The sequence below is a fragment of the Littorina saxatilis genome, linkage group LG8, assembly GCF_037325665.1.
Source record: "Littorina saxatilis isolate snail1 linkage group LG8, US_GU_Lsax_2.0, whole genome shotgun sequence".
Lineage (NCBI taxonomy): Eukaryota > Metazoa > Mollusca > Gastropoda > Littorinimorpha > Littorinidae > Littorina > Littorina saxatilis.
Window position 1 is genome coordinate 72,083,881 of NC_090252.1, and position 26,872 is coordinate 72,110,752.

General features: G+C 47.2%; 1 protein-coding gene and 1 long non-coding RNA gene across 2 annotated transcripts in view; one reads left to right on the top strand and one right to left on the bottom strand.

The window, feature by feature from the left end:
• The window catches only part of LOC138974298 (uncharacterized), a 31,297-nt gene extending 19,735 nt beyond the window's left edge, over positions 1 to 11,562 (bottom strand). The window contains exon 1 of the long non-coding RNA XR_011458384.1: positions 9,156 to 11,562. This is a non-coding gene — a long non-coding RNA (uncharacterized lncRNA). The remainder of the gene's footprint in view (positions 1 to 9,155) is intronic.
• LOC138974296 (uncharacterized) overlaps positions 1 to 26,872 on the top strand; it is a 298,636-nt gene that overhangs the window by 141,939 nt on the left and 129,825 nt on the right. Inside the window, exon 5 of the mRNA XM_070347016.1 lies at positions 6,699 to 6,749. Coding sequence (XP_070203117.1) covers positions 6,699 to 6,749 — 51 coding nt within the window. The remainder of the gene's footprint in view (positions 1 to 6,698; positions 6,750 to 26,872) is intronic.

A 26,872-nucleotide genomic window follows, 5' to 3' on the forward strand; every position in this document is an offset into this window, starting at 1 on the left:
CTCAAGAGTACTCGGGTCCAGCGCCAGCGTTTTTTATATGTTTTTGGAATCAGAAAATGATGTAGAATAAGATGAACGTAAATTTGAATCGTTTTATATAAAAAAAATGTATTACAATTTTCATATTTTTAATGACCAAAGCCATTAATTAATTTTTAAGCCACCAAGCTGAAATGCAATACCGTAGTCCGGTCTTCGTCGAAGATTGCTTTACAAAAATTTCAATCAATTTGATTGAAAAATGAGGGTGTGACAGTGCCGCCTCAACGTTTACAAACAGCCGCATATGACGTCATCAAAAGTATTTATCGAAAAAATGAAAAAAACGTCCGGGGATATCATTCCCAGGAACTCTCATGTCAAATTTCATAAAGATCGGTCCAGTAGTTTGGTCTGAATCGCTCTACACACACACACAGACAGACAGACAGACACACACACATACAACACGACCCTCGTCTCGATTCCCCCTCTATGTTAAAACATTTTGTCAAAACTTGACTAAATGTAAAAACAAGTCGCGTAAGGCGAAAATACAACATTTAGTCAAGTAGCTGTCGAACACACAGAATGAAACTGAACGCAATGCCATTTTTCAGCAAGACCGTATACTCGTAGCATCGTCAGTCCACCGCTCATGGCAAAGGCAGTGAAATTGACAAGAAGAGCGGAGTAGTAGTTGCGCTAAGAAGGATAGCACGCTTTTCTGTACCTCTCTTTGTTTTAACTTTCTGAGCGTGTTTTTAATCCAAACATATCATATCTATATGTTTTTGGAATCAGAAACCGACAAGGAATAAGATGAAAGTGTTTTTAAATTGATTTCGACAATTTAATTTTGATAATAATTTTTATATATTTAATTTTCAGAGCTTGTTTTTAATCCAAATATAACATATTTATATGTTTTTGGAATCAGAAAATGATGGAGAATAAGATGAACGTAAATTTGGATCGTTTTATAAATTTTTATTTTTTTTTACAATTTTCAGATTTTTAATGACCAAAGTCATTAATTAATTTTTAAGCCACCAAGCTGAAATGCAATACCGAAGTCCGGGCTTCGTCAAAGATTACTTGACCAAAATTTCAACCAATTTGGTTGAAAAATGAGGGCGTGACAGTGCTGCCTCAACTTTCACGAAAAGCCGGATATGACGTCATCAAAGACATTTATCCAAAAAATGAAAAAAACGTTCGGGGATTTCATACCCAGGAACTCTCATGTCAAATTTCATAAAGATCGGTCCAGTAGTTTGGTCTGAATCGCTCTACACACACACACGCACAGACAGACAGACGACAGACACACACTCATACACCACGACCCTCGTCTCGATTCCCCCTCTATGTTAAAACATTTAGTCAAAACTTGACTAAATGTAAAAAAAGGGAAGAAAAAAAAAAGAGAATAATAACAAAATTAAATTGGCCCAGTCAATAAAGCAAGACTTTTTTGATGACTAGCACTTCAGTCGATGAAACAAGACTATTTTGTTGACTGGCACTTCAGTCGATGAAACAAGACTATTTTGTTGACTAGCACTTCAGTCGATGAAACAAGACTATTTTGTTGACTGGCACTTCAGTCGATGAAACAAGACTATTTTGATGACTGGCACTTCAGTCGATGAAACAAGACTATTTTGATGACTGGCACTTCAGTCGATGAAACAAGACTATTTGGCAATTAGGTCTATGAAACAAGACTATCTGCATGGATAGCAATTCAGTCGATAAAACAAGACTATTTGGCAATTAGGTCCATGAAACAAGACTATCTGCATGGATAGCAATTCAGTCAATGAAACAAGACTATTTGGCAATTAGGTCTATGAAACAAGACTATTGTGAAGGAGATCACGAATAACACTGTAACAGGCAAAGTTTGACAGTGATATCCTCCACGCTTTTAGAGCGCTAACCAGAGATATAGCGTGACATAGCAAAGTGTGTTGCACACACTGTGGGTTCAGCTCACTGACCGAGAATAGTTGATGTTGTAAATCGCAACTAGGGTATTGTTACACTTTACCACTGTCCTTGGACATTGAGGGGTTGTCCAAGTAATCGGCCGGGAGGAAGGAAGCCCGGATAGATGCAACAGGAAAGCACTTAACAGGTAAATGGAATAAGCATTCTAATATCGCTGGAGTGTTTATCGCATAAGTTGAATCAACTAACACTGTAAACTGTAAACATAGCAGACAGATATCTAAGACAAGATGTCCGCTATTTATGTTGTGCAGTGCGTCGTATAACCGGTCTGAGAGGGAGATAGTGGCCAGATGACAAGTGTGAAGGATCTGAGAAGCCGCCGAAGTATCATAACTCTAGACCAGCATAGCTGAAATTCGACGGGATTTCGCGAAGTTATTGCGAAGGTTATGGTTGTCCGTATAGGTGGACCATAGAGGTCACAGGATGAGAGGAACTGGGTAGACCGAGGTCGCCAGTGGAAGGAATTAGTATCCTGATACATTTCCTAGTGAACGGCCATAGACGCTGTGTATATCTGTGTATAAACAGAGTTAAAATATGTCTATAAGATCTTAATTACATAAGATATAATGAGTGTTTAGTAGGCAGAGCAGACGGTGATTTGAGTCTGCCGGAATATGAACTGTAACAAGACTATCTGCAAGGATAGCAATTCAGTCGATGAAACAAGACCATATGAATGTCCTGTAAAGCAACCCCTAAAACACCACCATTGAAATGACGCAAGATGCAGTCACGGAAATAGCACTATTTTAATGACCAGTAATGCAGTGAATACAACAAGACAATTTGAAGGACCCACGATTTATTTGTTGAATTAGCACATGTCAACCAAAAGTGCATGCACTAAAACCACATAATTAGAATGACCCAAAGAGTAGTACGTAGACGAAACCATTGCTGCCTACAATGGAATCGGCCAACCCGCACATTAGAATGATCCACAACGAAACAACACCATGTGGGTGACCTGGAATGCCAGGAAATGAAACGACACCATAATAATTACTTGAAATGCAAGTCAATAAAACAAAATCATACATGTGTTAAACCACAAAGCAGTCAATTTAACAACGCTGTTGGGATGAACAACGAAACTGTGTTTGTAATCACGCCTCTCGAATTACCCACACAGCAGTCCGTGAAACCCACTAATATCAGGATACCGCACAAAGCAGTGTTTGTAACAACATCTGTATGACACACAAAGCAGTGTTTGTAACATCTGTATGACACACAAAGCAGTGTTTGTAACATCTGTATGACACACATAGCAGTGTTTATAACATCTGTATGACACACAAAGCAGTTTGAGTAACATCTGTATGACATACAAAGCAGTGTTTGTAACATCTGTATGACACACATAGCAGTGTTTGTAACATCTGTATGACACACATAGCAGTGTTTGTAACATCTGTATGACATACAAAGCAGTGTTTGTAACATCTGTATGACACACATAGCAGTGTTTGTAACATCTGTATGACACACAAAGCAGTGTTTGTAACATCTGTATGACACACAAAGCAGTGTTTGTAACATCTGTATGACACACAAAGCAGTGTTTGTAACATCTGTATGACACACAAAGCAGTGTGAGTAACATCTGTATGACACACAAAGCAGTGTTTGTAACATCTGTATGACACACAAAGCAGTGTTTGTAACATCTGTATGACACACAAAGCAGTGTTTGTAACATCTGTATGACACACAAAGCAGTGTTTGTAACAACATCTGTATGACACACAAAGCAGTGTTTGTAACATCTGTATGACACACATAGCAGTGTTTATAACATCTGTATGACACACAAAGCAGTTTGAGTAACATCTGTATGACATACAAACAGTGTTTGTAACATCTGTATGACACACATAGCAGTGTTTGTAACATATGTATGACATACAAAGCAGTGTTTGTAACATCTGTATGACACACAAAGCAGTGTTTGTAATATCATCTGTATGACACACAAAGCAGTGTTTGTAACATCTGTATGACACACAAAGCAGTGTTTGTAACATCTGTATGACACACAAAGCAGTGTTTGTAACATCTGTATGACACAAAAAATCAGTGTTTGTAACATCTGTATGACACACAAAGCAGTGTTTGTAACATCTGTATGACACACACAGCAGGGTTTATAACATCTGTATGACACACATAGCAGTGTCTGTAACATCTGTATGACACACAAAGCAGTGTTTGTAACATATGTATGACACAAATAGCAGTGTTTGTAACATCATCTGTAAGACACACATAGCAGTGTTTGTAACATCTGTATGACACACAAAGCAGTGTTTGTAACATATGTATGACACACAAAGCAGTGTTTGTAACATCTGTATGACACACAAAGCAGTGTTTGTAACATCTGTATGACACACATAGCAGTGTTTGTAACATCTGTATGACACACAAAGCAGTGTTTGTAACATCTGTATGACACACAAAGCAGTGTTTGTAACAACATCTGTATGACACACAAAGCAGTGTTTGTAACATCTGTATGACACACAAAGCAGTGTTTGTAACATCTGTATGACACACAAAGCAGTGTTTGTAACATCTGTATGACACACAAAGCAGTGTTTGTAACATCTGTATGACACACAAAGCAGTGTTTGTAACATCTGTATGACACACAAAGCAGTGTTTGTAGCAACATCTGTATGACACACAAAGCAGTGTTTGTAACATCTGTATGACACACAAAGCAGTGTTTGTAACATCTGTATGACACACAAAGCAGTGTTTGTAACATCTGTATGACACACAAAGCAGTGTCAGAAACATCTGCATGACCCAGATAGCAGTCAATGAAACAGCATGGCGATGACCCGTACTGGCAGCGAGCGTCACGAGGTGCACTGTGCACGCAGCCAGCACTGCACGCGGATCATGCTCACCACACTAAAAATCAATGACGCACGTGGCGCTTGTTTCGCCGCGCTGCTAAAATTAGAACAGTTCCTGACGAGCGGGTAATTTGGGGAACATTTTTTTGTAACACTGGATGACGCGATCTGTTGGTGTAGTGGCTGTGTTTTGATCGCGTTGTGAAACGAGTGGCATTGGCAAATAATGTTTTGAAATCAGAACAAGACGGCAGAGTGTCAACTTGTGCTGCACTGTCAGATTGTTCAGGGTGACAGCAATGAGTAAACAAACAAACAAACAACATAATACCATAAAGGGGTCATACATAACAAACAAACAACATAATACCATAAAGGGGTCACAAATAACAAACAAACAAACAAACAACATAATATCATAAAGGGGTCATAACATAACAAACAAACAAACAAACAAACAACATAATATCATAAAGGGGTCATAACATAACAAACAAACAAACAAACAACATAATACCATAAAGGGGTCATACATAACAAACAAACAACATAATACCATAAAGGGGTCACAAATAACAAACAAACAACAACATAATGAAATAAAGGGGTTACTGGGATGGCATTGATATACACTGGAACCTCCTGTTGGAGACCCACTGAATTAAGACTCCCTCCTGTTGGAGACCCACTGAATTAAGACTCCCTCCTGTTGGAGACCCACTGAATTAAGACTCCCTCCTGTTGAGACCCACTGAATTAAGACTCCCTCCTGTTGGAGACCCACTGAATTAAGACTCCCTCCTGTTGAGACCCACGGAATTAAGACTCCCTCCTGTTGAGACCCACTGAATTAAGACTCCCTCCTGTTGGAGACCCACTGAATTAAGACTCCCTCCTGTTGGAGACCCACTGAATTAAGACTCCCTCCTGTTGGAGACCCACTGAATTAAGACTCCCTCCTGTTGGAGACCCACTGAATTAAGACTCCCTCCTGTTGGAGACCCACTGAATTAAGACTCCCTCCTGTTGAAGACACACTGAATTAAGACTCCCTCCTGTTTTCAGATTGTCTGTTCATAACCTCTGTTAATACACATCAGCATCAACACATGACCCCCCGCGGGTTAGGGGGAAGAATTTACCCGATGCTCCCCAGCATGTCGTAAGAGGCGACTAACGGATTCTGTTTCTCTTTTTACCCTTGTTAGGCAAACAAAAAAAAAAGGTCTGTTTACGGTAACATAGGCCAAAAAAATAGGGTCGGTAGGTCGGGATTTTTTTTTTCTTTTTTCCAAAAAAACATATTTTTACGTCATTTTGCAAAAAAACCAAAAGTTTTTTTTGTTTTTTTTTCCCCAAATGGCAAAAAAAAGTCTAGGGTCGCGCGAAAAAAATAGGGTCGGTCGGGCCCGTTACCGTAAACTGACTATTTTTTTGGGGGGGGGCCTTAAGTGTTTCTTGTATAGAATATAGTCAATTTTTGTAAAGATTTTAGTCAAGCAGTATGTAAGAAATGTTAAGTCCTTTGTACTGGAAACTTGCATTCTCCCAGTAAGGTAATACATTGTACTACGTTGCAAGCCCCTGGAGCAAATTTTTGATTAGTGCTTTTGTGAACAAGAAACAATTGACAAGTGGCTCTATCCCATCTCCCCCCTTTCCCCGTCGCGATATAACCTTCGTGGTTGAAAACGACGTTAAACACCAAATAAAGAAAGAAATAAAGAAAGAAAGGCCCCACACTTATTTTGACTCGAGTTTTATGAATGCAGTTATGTAAGTGGTTTTTACTGCCCCATGACACTGCTGGTTGTTGATCTGTTGCAGACACAAGGGGAACAAGGGGATGGACTTGACCAGTGAAAATGACATGAAGACGTAAGTGGCAACTTTTATTTATTTTCTTGATTTGTCCGTTTGGTGGGTTCGTCAGTGGACCGGTTGGGTGATTGGTTGGATTGAATGGTGGAGTATTTTCACACTAAGATATTACTGAAACTGGTATTATTTGTCTGGTATAGATTTTTTTAAACGTTAAGGTGTTTAATGAGAAACATGGTAACTGAAGTCATCTGATAGTTGAAAAAACAATGGCAACAAGCCTTGTTTCTCGTAATTGCCATCGGGGAAACAGACGGAAAACGGAAGAGATAGTGTTTACAGCCTGACCTTAACTATGAGTTTTCGGTAAAAAGACTTCTGGAAATCTTCACGAAGTCGACTTGGGGCTGAATTAAGGACATTCTTGAAGGGCAGTGGGTTACGAACTGAAACATGGATCAATTGGACAATGGAGGTGACCAATGGTCAGATGTTGTGTTGGCCAAGCAAGGCAAGGGAATTGAATTGAATTGAATTGAACTTTATTTAACAAGGATTAAGATTTAAGGCTACGCCTTTTCTTACAATCTGTCCTTGGGACGCACAGACACACAATTATAAAATTGAAAAATTAAAAATTAAAAAGTTAAAAAGTTTACCAACAAAAGGTCAGAAAACCTCAGCCCGTGATGATAAAGATGATGATGATGATGAGGCATGAAGAGCATACATATATGTGCTTATTCATAAAATCAAATGCATACTATGCAAGTAATTATAAGTACAAGCTGGGACTAACGGAGAGACGTGCATTGGGCCTTTCTTTTTAAAGGAAACACAGCGCACGGTCATCAAGTCATAACATGTCTTTTAGAACCGTGAAAGCAAAGTTGATCACTTTGTTTTTATAAAGTCTTGAGTCAGCATTCCTAAACGCATACATGTCTTTGTTCATACTGTCTTGTCCTGGACTAAATCTTGGCTACAGCCTGTTGTTTATCAGGGGAAATAGCGAGCCAGACAAATAGTACCGGTTTCTTGTCGTTATGATTGTTGATAAGTCAGCACAACGTCTTGCTCTGCTATACAGTTACATGCATAATACCTGTCAATGCACGCAGCAGCATAACACCTGTAACAGGTACTTCTGGAGGAACTGAGGACACAGGTAAGTGTCGCAGAGATTTCTCAGGTAGATCATATCTCAGTCATGCAGGAGTTTTGTCATATCAGCAGTTTATTCAGTGAATTGGTTTTGTGGTTTTGGTGGTTCTGGTTGCATGATTGACTGTCTGTGTCTCTGTCTGTACCTGCGTGAAACAAGTTTGGGACAATCGATATTGACTGTCCATTTCAAATTGTTCACCTGAAACTGCTTGATTTCCTTGCTGTCACGGTGGTCGGTTTCCGCCATATCAATAAATGACAGCGTTGTGCGATGACATTTAATTCCTATGCTTGTTTTATACGCGTGTGATGGTAACATAATATACACATTGAGAAAAAGTCTTCTCTTGGAACTCTTTGATTTTGGCGTTTTGCCCCCACCCCTGTTACTCGAAACTGTTTGAGGCTCACAGACTGTGATTGGAATTGACTGTTTGAGGCTTACAGACTGTGATTGGAATTGACTGTTTGAGGCTTACAGACTGTGATTGGAATTGACTGTTTGAGGCTTACAGACTGTGATTGGAATTGACTGTTTGAGGCTTACAGACTGTGATTGGAATTGACTGTTTGAGGCTTACAGACTGTGATTGGAATTGACTGTTCAAAGGAGAGCGTAGTAGATTGATTGTACAAATAGAGAAGCGGGTAAAGGACAAATAGAGAAGCGGGTAAAGGAAAGAAAAAAGTAACAAACAATCAAACATTTAAATGGACAATTTAAAACAATATCGCGGGGAAAAAAATCATACAGGAATAAAACGGTCTCGACAAAAATCCCTTATTTGGAAACTTTGTGCAAGTTTGGAAGTAAAGGTAGACGAGACAAAGGTGAAGTTTGCAGAAAGATTCGTTTGTTGGCAAGTTTTTCTCGTGCAAGATCGATGGAGACATTGTGGGGGAAACACTGGGGTGGGATGAAGGGACGGGGTGGGTGAAAGCGGGGAGGGATGAGGCGCGGGTGGACTTGTCTTTCGTGGATCGATTTTGATCAAAACATGGTGTGCACAATTAGCATCAGTGGTGAAAGAGAAAACAAGTTGTAGCCTCAGTGTGCCAGAGTGTAAAAGTTGTGGCAAGGTGTGTGGAGTGGCGGTGAGACACTGAGTGTTGGTGAGAGCATGGCCGCTGAGTGTGGGTGCGGGTGACGAGCGAGACAGATCAGAGGCGGTGCAGGGCGATGCATGTTTATGACACTCGCCACAACTAATCCACACCACGCGATCGATGGCAGGAAGAGAGAGTTTTGGAAGTGAAGTAAAAAGGAAAGGGTGTCGGTGAGAGAGAGGAACATACCTTTGCCCCGCTGCCCGGCCCGTCAGGTGGTGGTGGTGGTGGTGGTGGTGGTGCCGTGAGAGGTTGGACCCTCGTGTCCTCCTCACTGTCCCGTGGCTTGTCTACATGGTCCCTACATCGCCGTCACACGTCACGTCACTCACTCTCCCGCCATTTGCCGCTGCTGTCCACCACCCCGTTACTGGGCTGAAAAGCGTGAAAAACGATCCCCCGTCATTGGCTGTCGTCATGGTAACAGTTGCTTGGCACGTGACCTGGTCAGGAAAAGGGCAGGCAACCGGTGTGTCGTCACGTCACGAAGTGCAGGGCTGCAGCGCAATGCAGCCTGCCGACAAGTGGTTGCAGCAAGACGGCAAGCAGGGAGGGACGAGGGGGGGGGGGGGGGAGGGGAGGGGAGGGAAGAAGCGACCTCAAGACAAAAATAGCCCCCCTGAGCTGTCTCTGCCCGCTTGCTGTTTTTTCTTCTCGTTGCGCAGTGAATGAAGCGCGCTGTCTCCAGTTTCTGTGGTTACCAGGGAGGCTGGGTCCCTAAATTGGAATTCTTTACCCCTCCCCCTCCCTCCCCCTTTCCGTGTCCATCCTTCTCCAGCCATTACAGCTCATAAACTGGCACCCCCTCTCCCCCCCTCCTCCCGCCCCCTTGTTGTTCTTGGTGAGCCTATCCGTCTTTGAGGCTCTGGTCGGCGACTGGTCCGTTCAGCAAATTGTGGCTGTGGTCGTGGTGGTGTCAGCGTTCTTGCCGCTGTTGCTGTTGCTGTGGTAGGGCCTGGCCGTGGTGAAGGTACCCGGCGTGGCTGTGGCTGGCAGCAACAGTTGTCCGTGTTGCGAGGCGCTCTCCTTCTCTTTCTCTTCTTCTTCTTGTCGCCTCCTATGCCCTTTTCGCTGGCTTCACGTTTTGTTGTTGTTGTTTTTTTTGCAGGGGAAAAATGACTGAGATTGCAAGAACGTGTTGAAACTGGTTTCACTGCCATGGTCTCGGCAATCTCAACAACCCCCATCACCACCCCCCGCCCCAGTCTCCACCCCCCTCCCTCCCTACCTTTTCCCTCACATTCTTACAGATTTCACTCCCTTAGCGATTTTTGCTTTGTCGTGACCCGGATTGTGGACCGTGAAGTGACCGCCTTTTTATCTGATGTCGTCCATCTTGATTCTGTCACTGCCTCTCTCTCTCTCTCTCTCTCTCTCTCTCTCTCTCTCTCTCTCTCTCTCTCTCTCTCTCTCTCTCTCTCTCTCATGCAAAATAGGAATAACAGGGTTCCTGTCTCCTGGATATTATAACCCAAGCAAATACAATATCATACTGATGCCCTGCTAGTATATTAGTCTTGTGGACTATTCGCACGAGCTGTGGTTTTCACACGATATTAACCCGTGGCCGTTGAAATTGTCTTGCGAACTATAATCACGAGGTGTGTTGTGCACACCTTATTGAGTGACATACCAGTGACATTGTTTGGGTGATAATTCGATTCAAGAGCATGGTTTGTGCACCATAGAGTGAGCGTCATACCAGTGACGTTGTCTTGGAGAATAACTGTATTCAAGAGCATGAATTGAACATCATAGTGCATGTTTTCAGCGGCACACCGTAGTAAGCTATCTACACGTGAGATAGTCTTGGGGGAATAACTGTATTCAAGAGGTGTTGTATATACAGTATAGTAAGCGTGTTATACTTGTCACATCGTATTTGGGAATATGATCACGAGCTGTGTTTCTGGTAAAATAGTGTTGGGTGGATATGACCAAGGGTTGTGTTGTGCACACGACTGTATAGCGTTACCCAGAGCAGCAGTAGAAACCTATAGCCCCGGGCCATGGTGTCTGCACGCCGCCTGACCTCTGAAGGTCACGCCCTCTGAAGATCATACTGCTAGGGCTTCGTCCCTGCAGCCATCACAGCACCCCCTCCCCCACTCACACAACCTCCCCCCCTTTCTGGGTAGTTTTGCTCTGTCGTTCTTGGAATGGAAAAGTCTGTGTTGTCGGTTTAACAACACTGCGCTCAGTGGTGGAATGGAATCCGAATACTTAATACAGAGTACAGACTATGTTATTGCCCAAGGTTGGGAACTTAATACAGAGTACAGACTATGTTATTGCCCAAGGTTGGGAACTTAATACAGAGTACAGACTATGTTATTGCCCAAGGTTGGAAACTTAATACAGAGTACAGACTATGTTATTGCCCAAGGTTGGGAACTTAATACAGAGTACAGACTATGTTATTGCCCAAGGTTGGGAACTTAATACAGAGTACAGACTATGTTATTGCCCAAGGTTGGGAACTTATTTGTATTGACATTGTGCTTCAGAATGATTCACTCCGGCCAAGCACACCCAACACACGCATGTATAATACGAATCAACGACATTAATTTAAGTACACACACTAACATTGTCAAGATAATCACTCTGTAACTTCCTCTCCTCAGTCTGTCAGTCCAGCATCATGACATATGGACGACGATGGCATTGGGACCCTTAAGTCTGTCAGTCCAGCATCATGACATATGGACGACGATGGCATTGGGACCCTTAAGTCTGTCAGTCCAGCATCATGACATATGGACGACGATGGCATTGGGACCCTTAAGTCTGTCAGTCCAGCATCATGACATATGGACGACGATGGCATTGGGACCCCTAAGTCTGTCAGTCCAGCATCATGACATATGGATGACGATGGCATTGGGACCCTTAAGTCTGTCCTTACCTGGGCTAAGTCGACTACGCTACGCGAAATATACTTCGCGAAGCTAGATGCACGAAGCTTTAGCACTGAGATTTCGGGAAAACTTCACAAAGTCGACTTCGGGCTCAATTAAGGAGCACCTTTACACAAGCGAAGGGTCATGCATGGCGTGTGAGCCTTGGGCAGTAGTCAGTCCTCTGGTGTGGGCCTTGGGCAGTAGTCAGTCCTCTGGTGTGAGCCTTGGGCAGTAGTCAGTCCTCTGGTGTGGGCCTTGGGCAGTAGTCAGTCCTCTGGTGTGGGCCTTGGGAAGTAGTCAGTCCTCTGGTGTGGGCCTTGGACAGTAGTCAGTCCTCTGGTGTGGGCCTTGGGCAGTAGTCAGTCCTCTGGTGTGGGCCTTGGGAAGTAGTCAGTCCTCTGGTGTGGGCCTTGGGAAGTAGTCAGTCCTCTGGTGTGGGCCTTGGGCAGTAGTCAGTCCTCTGGTGTGGGCCTTGGGTAGTGGTCAGTCCTCTGGTGTGGGCCTTGGGCAGTAGTCAGTCCTCTGGTGTGGGCCTTGGGCGGTAGTCAGTCCTCTGGTGTGAGCCTTGGGCAGTAGTCAGTCCTCTGGTGTGGGCCTTGGGAAGTAGTCAGTCCTCTGGTGTGGGCCTTGGATAGTAGTCAGTCCTCTGGTGTGGGCCTTGGGCAGTAGTCAGTCCTCTGGTGTGGGCCTTGGGCAGTAGTCAGTCCTCTGGTGTGGGCCTTGGGCAGTAGTCAGTCCTCTGGTGTGGCCCTTGGGCAGTAGTCAGTCCTCTGGTGTGGCCCTTGGGGAGTAGTCAGTCCTCTGGTGTGGGCCTTGGGCAGTAGTCAGTCCTCTGGTGTGGGCCTTGGGCAGTAGTCAGTTCTCTGGTGTGGGCCTTGGGCTGTAGTCAGTCCTCTGGTGTGGGCCTTGGGCTGTAGTCAGTCCTCTGGTGTGGGCCTTGGGCTGTAGTCAGTCCTCTGGTGTGGGCCTTGGGCTGTAGTCAGTCCTCTGGTGTGGGCCTTGGGCAGTAGTCAGTCCTCTGGTGTGGGCCTTGGGTAGTAGTCAGTCCTCTGGTGTGGGCCTTGGGCAGTAGTCAGTCATCTGGTGTGAGCCTTGGGCAGTAGTCAGTCCTCTGGTGTGGGCCTTGGGCAGTAGTCAGTCCTCTGGTGTGGGCCTTGGGCAGTAGTCAGTCCTCTGGTGTGGGCCTTGGGAAGTAGTCAGTCCTCTGGTGTGGGCCTTGGGTAGTAGTCAGTCCTCTGGTGTGGGCCTTGGGTAGTAGTCAGTCCTCTGGTGTGGGCCTTGGGCAGTAGTCAGTCCTCTGGTGTGGCCCTTGGGCAGTAGTCAGTCCTCTGGTGTGGGCCTTGGGAAGTAGTCAGTCCTCTGATGTGGGCCTTGGGCAGTAGTCAGTCCTCTGGTGTGGGCCTTGGGCAGTGGTCAGTCCTCTGGTGTGGGCCTTGGGTAGTGGTCAGTCCTCTGGTGTGGGCCTTGGGAAGTAGTCAGTCCTCTGGTGTGGGCCCTGGGCAGTAGTCAGTCCTCTGGTGTGAGCCTTGGGCTGTAGTCAGTCCTCTGGTGTGGGCCTTGGGCAGTAGTCAGTCCTCTGGTGTGGCCCTTGGGCAGTAGTCAGTCCTCTGGTGTGGGCCTTGGGCAGTAGTCAGTCCTCTGGTGTGGGCCTTGGGTAGTAGTCAGTCCTCTGGTGTGGGCCTTGGGTAGTAGTCAGTCCTCTGGTGTGGCCCTTGGGCAGTAGTCAGTCCTCTGGTGTGGGCCTTGGGAAGTAGTCAGTCCTCTGGTGTGGGCCTTGGGCAGTAGTCAGTCCTCTGGTGTGGCCCTTGGGCAGTAGTCAGTCCTCTGGTGGGGGCCTTGGGAAGTAGTCAGTCCTCTGGTGTGGGCCTTGGGAAGTAGTCAGTCCTCTGGTGTGGCCCTTGGGCAGTAGTCAGTCCTCTAGTGTGGGCCTTGGGAAGTAGTCAGTCCTCTGGTGTGGGCCTTGGGAAGTAGTCAGTCCTCTGGTGTGGGCCTTGGGAAGTAGTCAGTCCTCTGGTGTGGGCCTTGGGCAGTAGTCAGTCCTCTGGTGTGGGCCTTGGGAAATAGTCAGTCCTCTGGTGTGGGCCTTGGGCAGTAGTCAGTCCTCTGGTGTGGGCCTTGGGCAGTAGTCAGTACTCTGGTGTGGGCCTTGGGCAGTAGTCAGTCCTCTGGTGTGGGCCTTGGGAAGTAGTCAGTCCTCTGGTGTGGGCCTTGGATAGTAGTCAGTCCTCTGGTGTGGGCCTTGGGTACTAGTCAGTCCTCTGGTGTGGGCCTTGGGCAGTAGTCAGTCCTCTGGTGTGGGCCTTGGACAGTAGTCAGTCCTCTGGTGTGGGCCTTGGGAAGTGGTCAGTCCTCTGGTGTGGGCCTTGGGCAGTAGTCAGTCCTCTGGTGTGGGCCTTGGGCAGTGGTCAGTCCTCTGGTGTGGGCCTTGGGTAGTGGTCAGTCCTCTGGTGTGGGCCTTGGGAAGTAGTCAGTCCTCTGGTGTGGGCCCTGGGCAGTAGTCAGTCCTCTGGTGTGAGCCTTGGGCTGTAGTCAGTCCTCTGGTGTGGGCCTTGGGCAGTAGTCAGTCCTCTGGTGTGGCCCTTGGGCAGTAGTCAGTCCTCTGGTGTGGGCCTTGGGCAGTAGTCAGTCCTCTGGTGTGGGCCTTGGGTAGTAGTCAGTCCTCTGGTGTGGGCCTTGGGTAGTAGTCAGTCCTCTGGTGTGGCCCTTGGGCAGTAGTCAGTCCTCTGGTGTGGGCCTTGGGAAGTAGTCAGTCCTCTGGTGTGGGCCTTGGGCAGTAGTCAGTCCTCTGGTGTGGCCCTTGGGCAGTAGTCAGTCCTCTGGTGTGGGCCTTGGGAAGTAGTCAGTCCTCTGGTGTGGGCCTTGGGAAGTAGTCAGTCCTCTGGTGTGGCCCTTGGGCAGTAGTCAGTCCTCTAGTGTGGGCCTTGGGAAGTAGTCAGTCCTCTGGTGTGGGCCTTGGGAAGTAGTCAGTCCTCTGGTGTGGGCCTTGGGAAATAGTCAGTCCTCTGGTGTGGGCCTTGGACAGTAGTCAGTCCTCTGGTGTGGGCCTTGGGAAATAGTCAGTCCTCTGGTGTGGGCCTTGGACAGTAGTCAGTCCTCTGGTGTGGGCCTTGGGTAGTAGTCAGTCCTCTGGTGTGGGCCTTGGGCAGTAGTCAGTCCTCTGGTGTGGGCCTTGGGAAGTAGTCAGTCCTCTGGTGTGGGCCTTGGGCAGTAGTCAGTCCTCTGGTGTGGGCCGTGGGCAGTAGTCAGTCCTCTGGTGTGGGCCTTGGGAAGTAGTCAGTCCTCTGGTGTGGGCCTTGGGCAGTAGTCAGTCCTCTGGTGTGAGCCTTGGGAAGTAGTCAGTCCTCTGGTGTGGGCCTTGGGCAGTAGTCAGTCCTCTGGTGTGGGCCTTGGGCAGTAGTCAGTCCTCTGGTGTGGGCCTTGGGTAATAGTCAGTCCTCTGGAGTGGCTTGAGGCTGGACAAGGAAGGCTCACAGACTCGGGTGTAGGCTGACATTGCGGGTCCTACTTTCTTCTTTTTCCTTCTCTCTCGTTGCTGTTTCAAATATTGAACAGATCGCTTTCGCTCGCATTTCAATATTTAAAAAAAAAAAATCTTGTAAATAGAAGACCCCAACAACTCCAGTGATGACAGTACCAGCAACCCCCCACAGAGAATCCGCAAGAAACCCCATTACCTCAAAGACTATGTTCCCTGAAAAATCAGAACTTACATAATGTAAAGTCTCAATTAGAAGGAAAATCCAGACAGAAAGACAGTAATCATTTCTTATGTCTTCTAGCAACTTTCGGTTTTTTGAATGACTTGATTGCAGCTAAGCTGAACCTTTCAGTAATACTCCGACGTCTAGTCACCCTGTGTTTGTAATCTCCCATTCTGAGTCAGTTTAATCATTGTATAAATAACCTGTGTTGAGGAAACGCTGAGTGACATTCCGGACGATAAACAATACATGAAGTTCATACCAAGTGAATCACCATCAAGTGTTTTTATTGACAATATAAAACATGACATTCTGTTTGATATCTGACAGTGTATGATTCAAGTCATAATCGTGTTGGTCAATTATTTGAATGAACAGCTATGAAGCATTGTTTAGTACAGAAAGCCAATGATGAATTATTTCAGAATTATGCAGCAGCTCGATAAAGTAATCTTTGTATAAATTACTGAATAAGCGTGAAATTTAATTCTAAGGTAAGGAGGGATGTAGTGTCCTCAATCTGAAACTGGTTTCTGTACCTGATAGTTTTAAGCCAGTGATAATGTAGTTCTACGAGATTCCGGTATTAAGACAGACAAGATGGCTGCACGATTATCCATGTAAGCAATGTACCATACAGCCAAAGAAAAGAACCCTTACAGTTTCCTGAAACACACTAGCTGTGTTAGTACGTGTTGTATGCGTGTGTGTGAGTTCCACCTACACACTACACTACACCACTACAGTCTCCTTGTCCGATTCGGATTGAAAACTAGACCATGAAACGTGAGGAGGGTAGGGGGGGGGGGAAGAAAATGGGGGTGTCTGGCGGCCTACATAAATGGAAGGATAATTCCGAGGAACACTGTTATCGCGTCTTGTGTTGCTCGCGCTGTCTCGTCTCCTTGTTGCACGTGCATGTGGACTGACGTCTGCACAGCTCGTGTTGCAACTGACAGTATTCATGGTGTTGATAGTGCGATAGTTCTCTGCCACCCATTGTACAGCTTGACACAACTACACCCTTGGCCGGTGTTCAGTTAGGTTGTGTGTGCAATGTTTGTGATGCTCGTTCGTCAGATACAGTTCAGTCACATGATAGTCTTTAGTTTCGTAACTCTTGTCTGGCCGAGGTGCAAGTATATGATATATCTATATTATATTACCGTCGTGTTCACTTTAAGGAAGCTTATGTGTGATTTAATGATATCCTCTTTTTGTCCCCTTACTATCCTTTGTCCTTACCCACGTGACCTGGTTAAGGTCTGGGTGGTGAGCGACCGGACACGACGGTTGGTGGTGTGTCTGTGGTCATCATGGCCCTTGTTGCCAGTTGGTCAGTGTGCGTCACTCAACCACGGTTACTTACTCCTATCCAGGTTTCCCAATTGCTTCGTTTCCGGCCGATTTATGTGGAGCACGTGATGCGCACAAAAAATATTGGCGGTCTAGAAGTGTCGTCTGCGCAATGATCGCGGCGGCGCCCGCGGCTTTCTTGACCGCCAAGGACGACCGCGCACGTTGTGATACGTCATTCGTTAGACCTCAATATAGGGGTCTAGCTTTGGAAGTGAAAGGGAGATGATCTGTGATTGGTATCTTGTACTCGGGCACCACCATTTATAATAGACAGAACTCAGATACAAACCAACTGCAAGAAGAATTATTCTTTGAGAACATTGTGGTTTGGCCTTCGTGTTGGGTGAGGTATGTAAAACAACAGCTGTATAGCGTGTAGAGTTGACCCTCTCGGCGTGTAGAGTTGACCCTCTCGGCATGTAGAGTTGACCCTCTCGGCGTGTAGAGTTGATCCTCTCGGCATGTAGAGTTGACCCTCTCGGCGTGTAGAGTTGACCCTCTCGGCATGTAGAGTTGACCCTCTCGGCGTGTAGAGTTGACCCTCTCGGCATGTAGAGTTGACCCTCTCGGCATGTAGAGTTGACCCTCTCGGCGTGTAGAGTTGACCCTCTCGGCGTGTAGAGTTGACCCTCTCGGCGTGTAGAGTTGACCCTCTCGGCATGTAGAGTTGACCCTCTCGGCGTGTAGAGTTGACCCTCTCGGCATGTAGAGTTGACCCTCTCGGCGTGTAGAGTTGACCCTCTCGGCGTGTAGAGTTGACCCTCTCGGCGTGTAGAGTTGACCCTCTCGGCATGTAGAGTTGACCCTCTCGGCATGTAGAGTTGACCCTCTCGGCGTGTAGAGTTGACCCTCTCGGCATGTAGAGTTGACCCTCTCGGCATGTAGAGTTGACCCTCTCGGCGTGTAGAGTTGACCCTCTCGGCGTGTAGAGTTGACCCTCTCGGCGTGTAGAGTTGACCCTCTCGGCGTGTAGAGTTGACCCTCTCGGCGTGTAGAGTTGACCCTCTCGGCATGTAGAGTTGACCCTCTCGGCATGTAGAGTTGACCCTCTCGGCGTGTAGAGTTGACCCTCTCGGCATGTAGAGTTGACCCTCTCGGCGTGTAGAGTTGACCCTCTCGGCGTGTAGAGTTGACCCTCTCGGCATGTAGAGTTGACCCTCTCGGCATGTAGAGTTGACCCTCTCGGCGTGTAGAGTTGACCCTCTCGGCATGTAGAGTTGACCCTCTCGGCGTGTAGAGTTGACCCTCTCGGCGTGTAGAGTTGACCCTCTCGGCATGTAGAGTTGACCCTCTCGGCATGTAGAGTTGACCCGCTCGGCGTGTAGAGTTGACCCTCTCGGCATGTAGAGTTGACCCTCTCGGCATGTAGAGTTGACCCTCTCGGCATGTAGAGTTGACCCTCTCGGCATGTAGAGTTGACCCTCTCGGCATGTAGAGTTGACCCTCTCGGCATGTAGAGTTGACCCTCTCGGCATGTAGAGTTGACCCTCTCGGCGTGTAGAGTTGACCCTCTCGGCGTGTAGAGTTGACCCTCTCGGCGTGTAGAGTTGACCCTCTCGGCGTGTAGAGTTGACCCTCTCGGCGTGTAGAGTTGACCCTCTCGGCGTGTAGAGTTGACCCTCTCGGCATGTAGAGTTGACCCTCTCGGCGTGTAGAGTTGACCCTCTCGGCATGTAGAGTTGACCCTCTCGGCTTGTAGAGTTGACCCTCTCGGCATGTAGAGTTGACCCTCTCGGCGTGTAGAGTTGACCCTCTCGGCGTGTAGAGTTGACCCTCTCGGCGTGTAGAGTTGACCCTCTCGGCATGTAGAGTTGACCCGCTCGGCGTGTAGAGTTGACCCGCTCGGCGTGTAGAGTTGACCCTCTCGGCATGTAGAGTTGACCCGCTCGGCGTGTAGAGTTGACCCTCTCGGCGTGTAGAGTTGACCCTCTCGGCATGTAGAGTTGACCCGCTCGGCGTGTAGAGTTGACCCTCTCGGCATGTAGAGTTGACCCTCTCGGCGTGTAGAGTTGACCCTCTCGGCGTGTAGAGTTGACCCTCTCGGCGTGTAGAGTTGACCCTCTCGGCATGTAGAGTTGACCCTCTCGGCATGTAGAGTTGACCCTCTCGGCATGTAGAGTTGACCCTCTCGGCGTGTAGAGTTGACCCTCTCGGCATGTAGAGTTGACCCTCTCGGCATGTAGAGTATACCCTCTCGGCATGTAGAGTTGACCCTCTCGGCGTGTAGAGTATACCCTCTCGGCATGTAGAGTTGACCCTCTCGGCATGTAGAGTTAACCCTCTCGGCGTGTAGAGTTGACCCTCTCGGCGTGTAGAGTTGACCCTCTCGGCGTGTAGAGTTGACCCTCTCGGCGTGTAGAGTTGACCCTCTCGGCATGTAGAGTTGACCCTCTCGGCATGTAGAGTTGACCCTCTCGGCGTAGTTACACACGACAGGTCGCACTGTACGGGTGACGGGCAGGGAGTGACAGCAGTGACAGGGGCGCCCTCGCTGAAGCCTGGCGCTGCACGTGCACAGCGTGGTGCAGGGGACAGTGCGAGCCTGACTGCCTGCCTGACAGCGAGACAAAGCCAGGCTGCTTATTAATCATCAAGCCTCACAAGTCGCCCTCCTCGCTGTGATCATGTCGTCGTGGCTGTTGATGCCGCTGCTGCTGGTGATGATGAAAGTCGGTCAGGGGTGCGTGGAGGTGGTGGGGGTAGGAGGGATGGGGTTGATGTGATGGACGCAACGCGGTCAGACCGTTACGCTGTCTGCTGACCGGCACAGCACCGTGTGACGTCATATCACGTTCAGATACCCTGGAAATGATTACAATACTGCCTCCTCTCTCTCTCTCACACACACTCTCTCTGTCTCTCTCTCTCTCACACACACTCTGTCTGTCTCTCTCACACACACTCTCTCTGTCTCTCTCTCACACTCTCTCTCTCTCTCTCTCACACACACTCTCTGTCTCTCTCTCTCTCACACACACTCTGTCTGTCTCTCTCTCTCACACACACTCTGTCTGTCTCTCTCTCTCACACACACTCTCTCTGTCTCTGTCTCTCTCACACACTCTCTGTCTCTCTCTCTCTCACACACACTCTCTGTCTCTCTCTCTCACACACTCTGTCTCTCTCTCACACACACTCTCTCTGTCTCTCTCTCTCTCACACACACTCTCTGTCTCTCTCTCTCACACACACACTCCCTGTCTCTGTGTCTGTCTGACCGCTTTGTGTAGGGTTTCTTTATCGTCGGGGCAATGTAAGAAATGAAAATATCAAGAGCAATGCAGAAACAATATTACCTTTTTTTGTTCGTCCACAGCCGCCTAAATCATTCACGGAGCTTTCGCAACCGATCTCTACTCAGTCGCGCTTAATAAATTAAGAATTATGTCTAAATGTGTAACCCCCCCAACACACACAAACCTACACCACGCTTCTCCGTCAGTCCTGGTTTTTTTTGCGAACGATTTGCAGATGTATATCAACCCCCTCCCCCCCCCACCCACCCCCCAACACACCACCCCCACCCCCGAGCCTTTTGGGCTGGCTATAACTTTCAGCTCATTTCACGTAATGATTTTTTTTCTCTCCCTGCACGAGATGGTATTCTCTGAGTCATATTTTCCACTATGTTTTTAACGTGTGATAAACGCTTCATAAATTGTATGTATAGCCTTTCCTGTTTTCCAGTCTTGATTTCACAAGGTTGGCAGTCTGTCTGTTTCGGATTTCTTTGAATTTGTTGCTGCCCCTGTCGGTGTCGGTGTCTGGGTGCCGGGTTACGCTGTGGTGATTATCTCCCTCACGTATTGTGGTGTGTGTGTGTGTGTGTGTGTGTGTGCGTGGTGTGTGTGTCTGTGTGTCTGTGTGTGTGTGAGTGACTGTGTGTGTATGTGTATATGTGTGTGTGTGTGTGTGTTTGTGTGTGTATGTGTGTGTGTGGTGTTATTTGCCGTTGAACTTGGAATGACTTGAGCATGCCGACGAGACCTTTCCAAACTGTACAAGGAAGAGACAGGGATACACCATTCGCTAAAAGAAATTTAGAATTTACTTAACTGTGTTGTGCAAGAGAGGAGGAGGCAGATGACGAGTCAAGTTTTGATGAAGAGATAAAACAGGATCAAGCAGACTTGTAGACATGTGGTTGAATAAAAAAACAAACACACACACACACACAAAAAGACCCACAAACACACCAGCTAACGTGGTAGTGAAGAGAGTGACGTGATCAGAGCAGTGTTGACCCCAGCATGCAGGTGAGGTGTTGTTGTGTTGTGGGACATCATGATACGGGCGTGTACCGCACTAAACCGTGCTTGTGCATTTATCACCCGGCCACACTTCACCCCACCCCGTCCCGTGCACTAGCAGCCTGCCCCTGGCCGTGTGGAGGTGGGAGGGCATGTCCGTCGTGCACCGAGCTACCCTGGTGAGAACTCGCTCACCTCTAGCGCTCGTCAGGTGACAGGTGTCTAATCCACGTAGGTCTGTGGTAAGTCAGTGGTTTCAGCTACAGTGGACAGTGCTTTCAGCTACAGTGGACAGTGCTTTCAGCTACAGTGGACAGTGCTTTCAGCTACAGTGGACCCCTTTAAAGACCTCGAACAATCTGAGAAAATCAGGGTTTAAAAAGGAGGGGATCTTAAAGTGGAGGAGGTCTGAAAGTGGAGGTGAGCAGCAGCAGTCAGCAGCGGGCTGTGTTGCCGAGTCGTCATGGTCGTCTGAAGCATATCACTGGTAACAGCAAGGTAGCGTCACAAGCTTTTCAATCAGCACCGGTGTGTGTTTCCGAGTCGTCATGGTCGTCTGAAGCATATCACTGGTAACAGCAAGGTCATGCCAAGGATGCTGAACCGGGTTTGACAATAATCATGAGTAGCTAGTGAATGTTTGTGTAACGTTAAAAAACAACTTTGCCAAAACTTTGGCAACACAAAATAATTATTGGTGGTCAGGAAAAATAATAACATGACAGGGTTTGTTTTCTTGGCCTGTTGGCGCAGGAAGCACGTACACCACGGCTGTATACCGCGCAGTATGGCGATACCATGTAATGTGGGTCGTACACCGGATGATGACGGTGCTATCACAAGGACATTATGTCTGCCCTACTTTCATACCCGCTTATTTCTGGCCGTTAAACCCCGGGTGCGCAGACAGACGGCGGTAAGACAACACCCGTAAAGCTACACCTCTACTTGCACCTCTCACTGCTGGCTTGCTTGCTGGCTTGCTTGCTGCACGCAGCTCTCCGCCGTCGTGGCCACGCTACCCGGCTGTTCCTGGTCTCTTGGACTGTTAGCCTTTGTCGGCATCTGCTGTGTCGTCTACTTATCATTCTCTGGTCTCCTATAGACTGTTAGCCTTTGTCTATCTGCTGTGTCGTCTACTTATCATTCTCTGGTCTCCTAGACTGTTAGCCTTTGTCTATATCTGCTGTGTCGTCTACTTATCATTCTCTGGTCTCCTAGACTGTTAGCCTTTGTCTATCTGCTGTGTCGTCTACTTATCATTCTCTGGTCTCCTAGACTGTTAGCCTTTGTCTATATCTGCTGTGTCTTCTACTTATCATTCTCTGGTCTCCTATAGACTGTTAGCCTTTGTCTATATCTGCTGTGTCGTCTACTTATCATTCTCTGGTCTCCTATAGACTGTTAGCCTTTGTCTATATCTGCTGTGTCTTCTACTTATCATTCTCTGGTCTCCTAGACTGTTAGCATTTGTCTATCTGCTGTGTCGTCTACTTATCATTCTCTGGTCTCTCTCTTTGTCTTCATCTCTCTCTTTGTCTTTATCTCTCACTCTGTTTGTCTGTCTTCATCTCTCTCGTTGTCTTTATCTCTCACTCTGTCTTCAATCTCTCTCTTTGTCTTTATCCCTTGCTCTGTCTGTCTGTCATTATCTCTCTCTTTGTCTATATCCCTCGCTCTGTCCGTCTGTCTTCATCTCTCTTTGTCTATATCTCACACTCTGTCTGTCTTCAATCTCTCTCTTTGTCTATATCCCTCGCTCTGTCCGTCTGTCTTTATCTCTCTCTCTTTGTCCATATCCATCGCTCTGTCTGTCTTCATCTCTCTCTTTGTCTATATCTCTCACTCTGTCTGTCTGTCTTCATCTCTCTCTTTGTCTTTATCCCTCGCTCTGTCCGTCTGTCTTCATCTCTCTCTTTGTCTTTATCTCTCTCTCTCTCTTTGTCTGCATCTCTATATCCCTCGCTCTGTACGTCTGTCTTTATCTCTCTCTTTGTCTTTATCTCTCGCTCTGTCTGTCTTCATCTCTCTCTTTGTCTATATCTCTCGCTCTGTCTGTCTGTCTTCATCTCTCTCTTTGTCTTTATCCCTCGCTCTGTCCGTCTGTCTTCATCTCTCTCTTTGTCTTTATCTCTCTCTCTCTCTCTTTGTCTGCATCTCTATATCCATCGCTCTGTCTGTCTTCATCTCTCTCTTTGTCTATATCCCTCGCTCTGTTCGACTGTCTTCATCTCTCTCTTTGTCTTTATCTCTCACTCTGTCTGTCTTCAATCTCTCTCTTTGTCTTTATCCCTCGCTCTGTCCGTCTGTCTTCATCTCTCTCTTTGTCTTTATCTCTTTCTCTCTCTTTGTCTGCATCTCTATATCCCTCGCTCTGTCTGTCTTCATCTCTCTCTTTGTCTTTATCTCTCGCTCTGTCTGTCTGTCTTCATCTCTCTCTTTGTCTTTATCTCTCGCTCTGTCTGTCTGTCTTCATCTCTCTCTTTGTCGTTATCTCTCACTCTGTCTTCAATCTCTCTCTTTGTCTATATCCCTCGCTCTGTCTGTATGTCTGTCTTCATCTCTCTCTTTGTCTTTATCCCTCGCTCTGTCTGTCTTCATCTCTCTCTTTGTCTTTATCCCTCGCTCTGTCTGTCTTCATCTCTCTCTTTGTCTTTATCTCTCGCTCTGTCTGTCTGTCTTCATCTCTCTCTTTGTCTTTATCCCTCGCTCTGTCTGTCTTCATCTCTCTCTTTGTCTTTATCCCTCGCTCTGTCTGTATGTCTGTCTTCATCTCTCTCTTTGTCTATATCTCTCGCTCTGTCTGTCTGTCTTCATCTCTCTCTTTGTCTTTATCCCTCGCTCTGTCTGTCTTCATCTCTCTCTTTGTCTTTATCTCTCTCTCTCTTTGTCTGCATCTCTATATCCCTCGCTCTGTCTGTCTTCATCTCTCTCTTTGTCTATATCTCTCACTCTGTCTGTCTTCATCTCTCTCTTTGTCTTTATCTCTCGCTCTGTCCGTCTGTCTTCATCTCTCTCTTTGTCTATATCTCTCTCTCTCTCTTTGTCTGCATCTCTCTCTTTGTCTATATCTCTCACTCTGTCCGTCTGTCTTCATCTCTCTCTTTGTCTTTATCTCTCGCTCTGTCCGTCTGTCTTCATCTCTCTCTTTGTCTATATCTCTCGCTCTGTCTGTCTGTCTTCATCTCTCTCTTTGTCTTTATCTCTCGCTCTGTCTGTCTGTCTTCATCTCTCTCTTTGTCTATATCTCTCACTCTGTCCGTCTGTCTTCATCTCTCTCTTTGTCTTTATCTCTCGCTCTGTCTGTCTGTCTGCATCTCTCTCTTTGTCTATATCTCTCTCTCTCTCTCTTTGTCTGCATCTCTCTCTTTGTCTTTATCTCTCTCTCTCTCTTTGTCTTTATCTCTCTCTCTCTCTTTGTCTGCATCTCTATATCCCTCGCTCTGTCTGTCTTCATCTCTCTCTTTGTCTATATCTCTCACTCTGTCTGTCTTCATCTCTCTCTTTGTCTTTATCTCTCGCTCTGTCCGTCTGTCTTCATCTCTCTCTTTGTCTATATCTCTCTCTCTCTCTTTGTCTGCATCTCTCTCTGTGTCTATATCTCTCACTCTGTCCGTCTGTCTTCATCTCTCTCTTTGTCTTTATCTCTCGCTCTGTCCGTCTGTCTTCATCTCTCTCTTTGTCTATATCTCTCTCTTTTTCTACATCTCTCTCTTTGTCTATATCTCTCTCTCTCTCTTTGTCTGCATCTCTATATCCCTCGCTCTGTCTGTCTTCATCTCTCCCTTTGTCTATATCTCTCGCTCTGTCTGTCTTCATCTCTCTCTTTGTCTATATCTCTCACTCTGTCTGTCTGTCTTCATCTCTCTCTTTGTCTATATCTCTCGCTCTGTCTGTCTTCATCTCTCCCTTTGTCTTTATCTCTCGCTCTGTCTGTCTTCATCTCTCTCTTTGTCTTTATCTCTCGCTCTGTCTGTCTTCATCTCTCTCTTTGTCTATATCTCTCGCTCTGTCTGTCTTCATCTCTCCCTTTGTCTTTATCTCTCGCTCTGTCTGTCTGTCTTCATCTCTCTCTTTGTCTATATCTCTCGCTCTGTCTGTCTGTCTTCATCTCTCTCTTTGTCTTTATCCCTCGCTCTGTCTGTCTTCATCTCTCTCTTTGTCTTTATCCCTCGCTCTGTCTCTTTGTCTTTATCTCTCGCTCTGTCTGTCTTCATCTCTCTCTTTGTCTTTATCCCTCGCTCTGTCTGTATGTCTGTCTTCATCTCTCTCTGTCTTTATCTCTCGCTCTGTCTATCTTTTTCTTTGTCTTTATCTCTCGCTCTGTCTGTCTGTCTTCATCTCTCTCTTTGTCTTTATCTCTCGCTCTGTCTGTCTGTCTGTCTTCATCTCTTTATTTGTCTTTATCTCTCGCTCTGTCTGTCTGTCTGTCTTCATCTCTCTCTTTGTCTTTATCTCTCGCTCTGTCTGTCTGTCTGTCTTCATCTCTTTATTTGTCTTTATCTCTCGCTCTGTCTGTCTCACGTCTGGCTCAGTCCGTCTGTCTTCGTTTCTCGCCGGCTCTGTTGGTCTTTTTTTGGTTTAACCTGTCACTCTAACAGCATAGTGACCCCACCGCCAACAACTCACCGTCCCAACAACTCACCGTCCCAACAACTCACCGTCCCAACAACTCACCGTCCCAACAACTCACCGTCCCAACAGAAACACTTTAAACTCACCGTCCCAACAGAAACACTTTAAACTCACCGTCCCAACAGAAACACTGGCTGCCGTCAGACACAACAACCATCGCCACGGGGGAAACAAGACAAAAACACCTGAAAGAAAACACAATTCTTTCGGGACTGGGGGAGTACCGGTAGCTGTGAGCGGTGTAGCAGAGAGCGATTCGGCGTGACCCGGTGGCTGCACGCTTGTTGTGACTGGCTGCTGCTCGTGCCTCTCGTCTGACCTACATTCTACCCCAGCCCTCGCCTCACCTGGCCTCCTACCTGCTTGGTGGCGGGGTGCTGAGCTCAGCACTTAGTGGCGTGATCAATCGGGTCAACAAACCGCCCGTCACGGGTCGATGGCCGGGTGGCGGCGTCAATGGAGCCAGCAGACATGTCGTCACGGGTCGATGGCGTCACGCTGAGGGCGCTGAGTGTCCTCACCCGGTAGACAAACAAAGCACGCGCCGCCGGTCGATGGCCCAGTGAGCGAGGGACACGGGTGGCTGCATCCGGCTGGACTGGTTGCGGTCAATACGGTCTTTGCTGTGTCGGGTGGAACGCCGCTCTGACTGTCTGGGACACGATGCTGGCACTGCTATCGGTGCAGGCGGGTGGAAGGTGATGATAGTGGAGAGAGGAATAGGTGGAAGGTGGTGATAGCTGAACGGGTGGGACTGGAGGTGGTGTTAGCGGGGAGAGGACCGGGTGGGACTGGAGGTGGTGTTGGCGGGGAGAGGACGGGGTGGGTGGGGCACAGTGGCTGAAGTGTGAGCCTCAAGTGGCCTTGCCATCAGGGATAAGGACGGGTGCCAATGAAGAGCGAGTGTGGCTCAGTGGGACGACACGGGACCAGGACAACACTGGGAGGTCGTCGAGAATCCATACCTCAATGAGGTAACAGTGAAGAAACACGTGCATGTTGTGGCGGTAACCAGGGCTTGTAGTCAGGTAGGAGAGGTGTCAGTGTGTCAGTGTGTC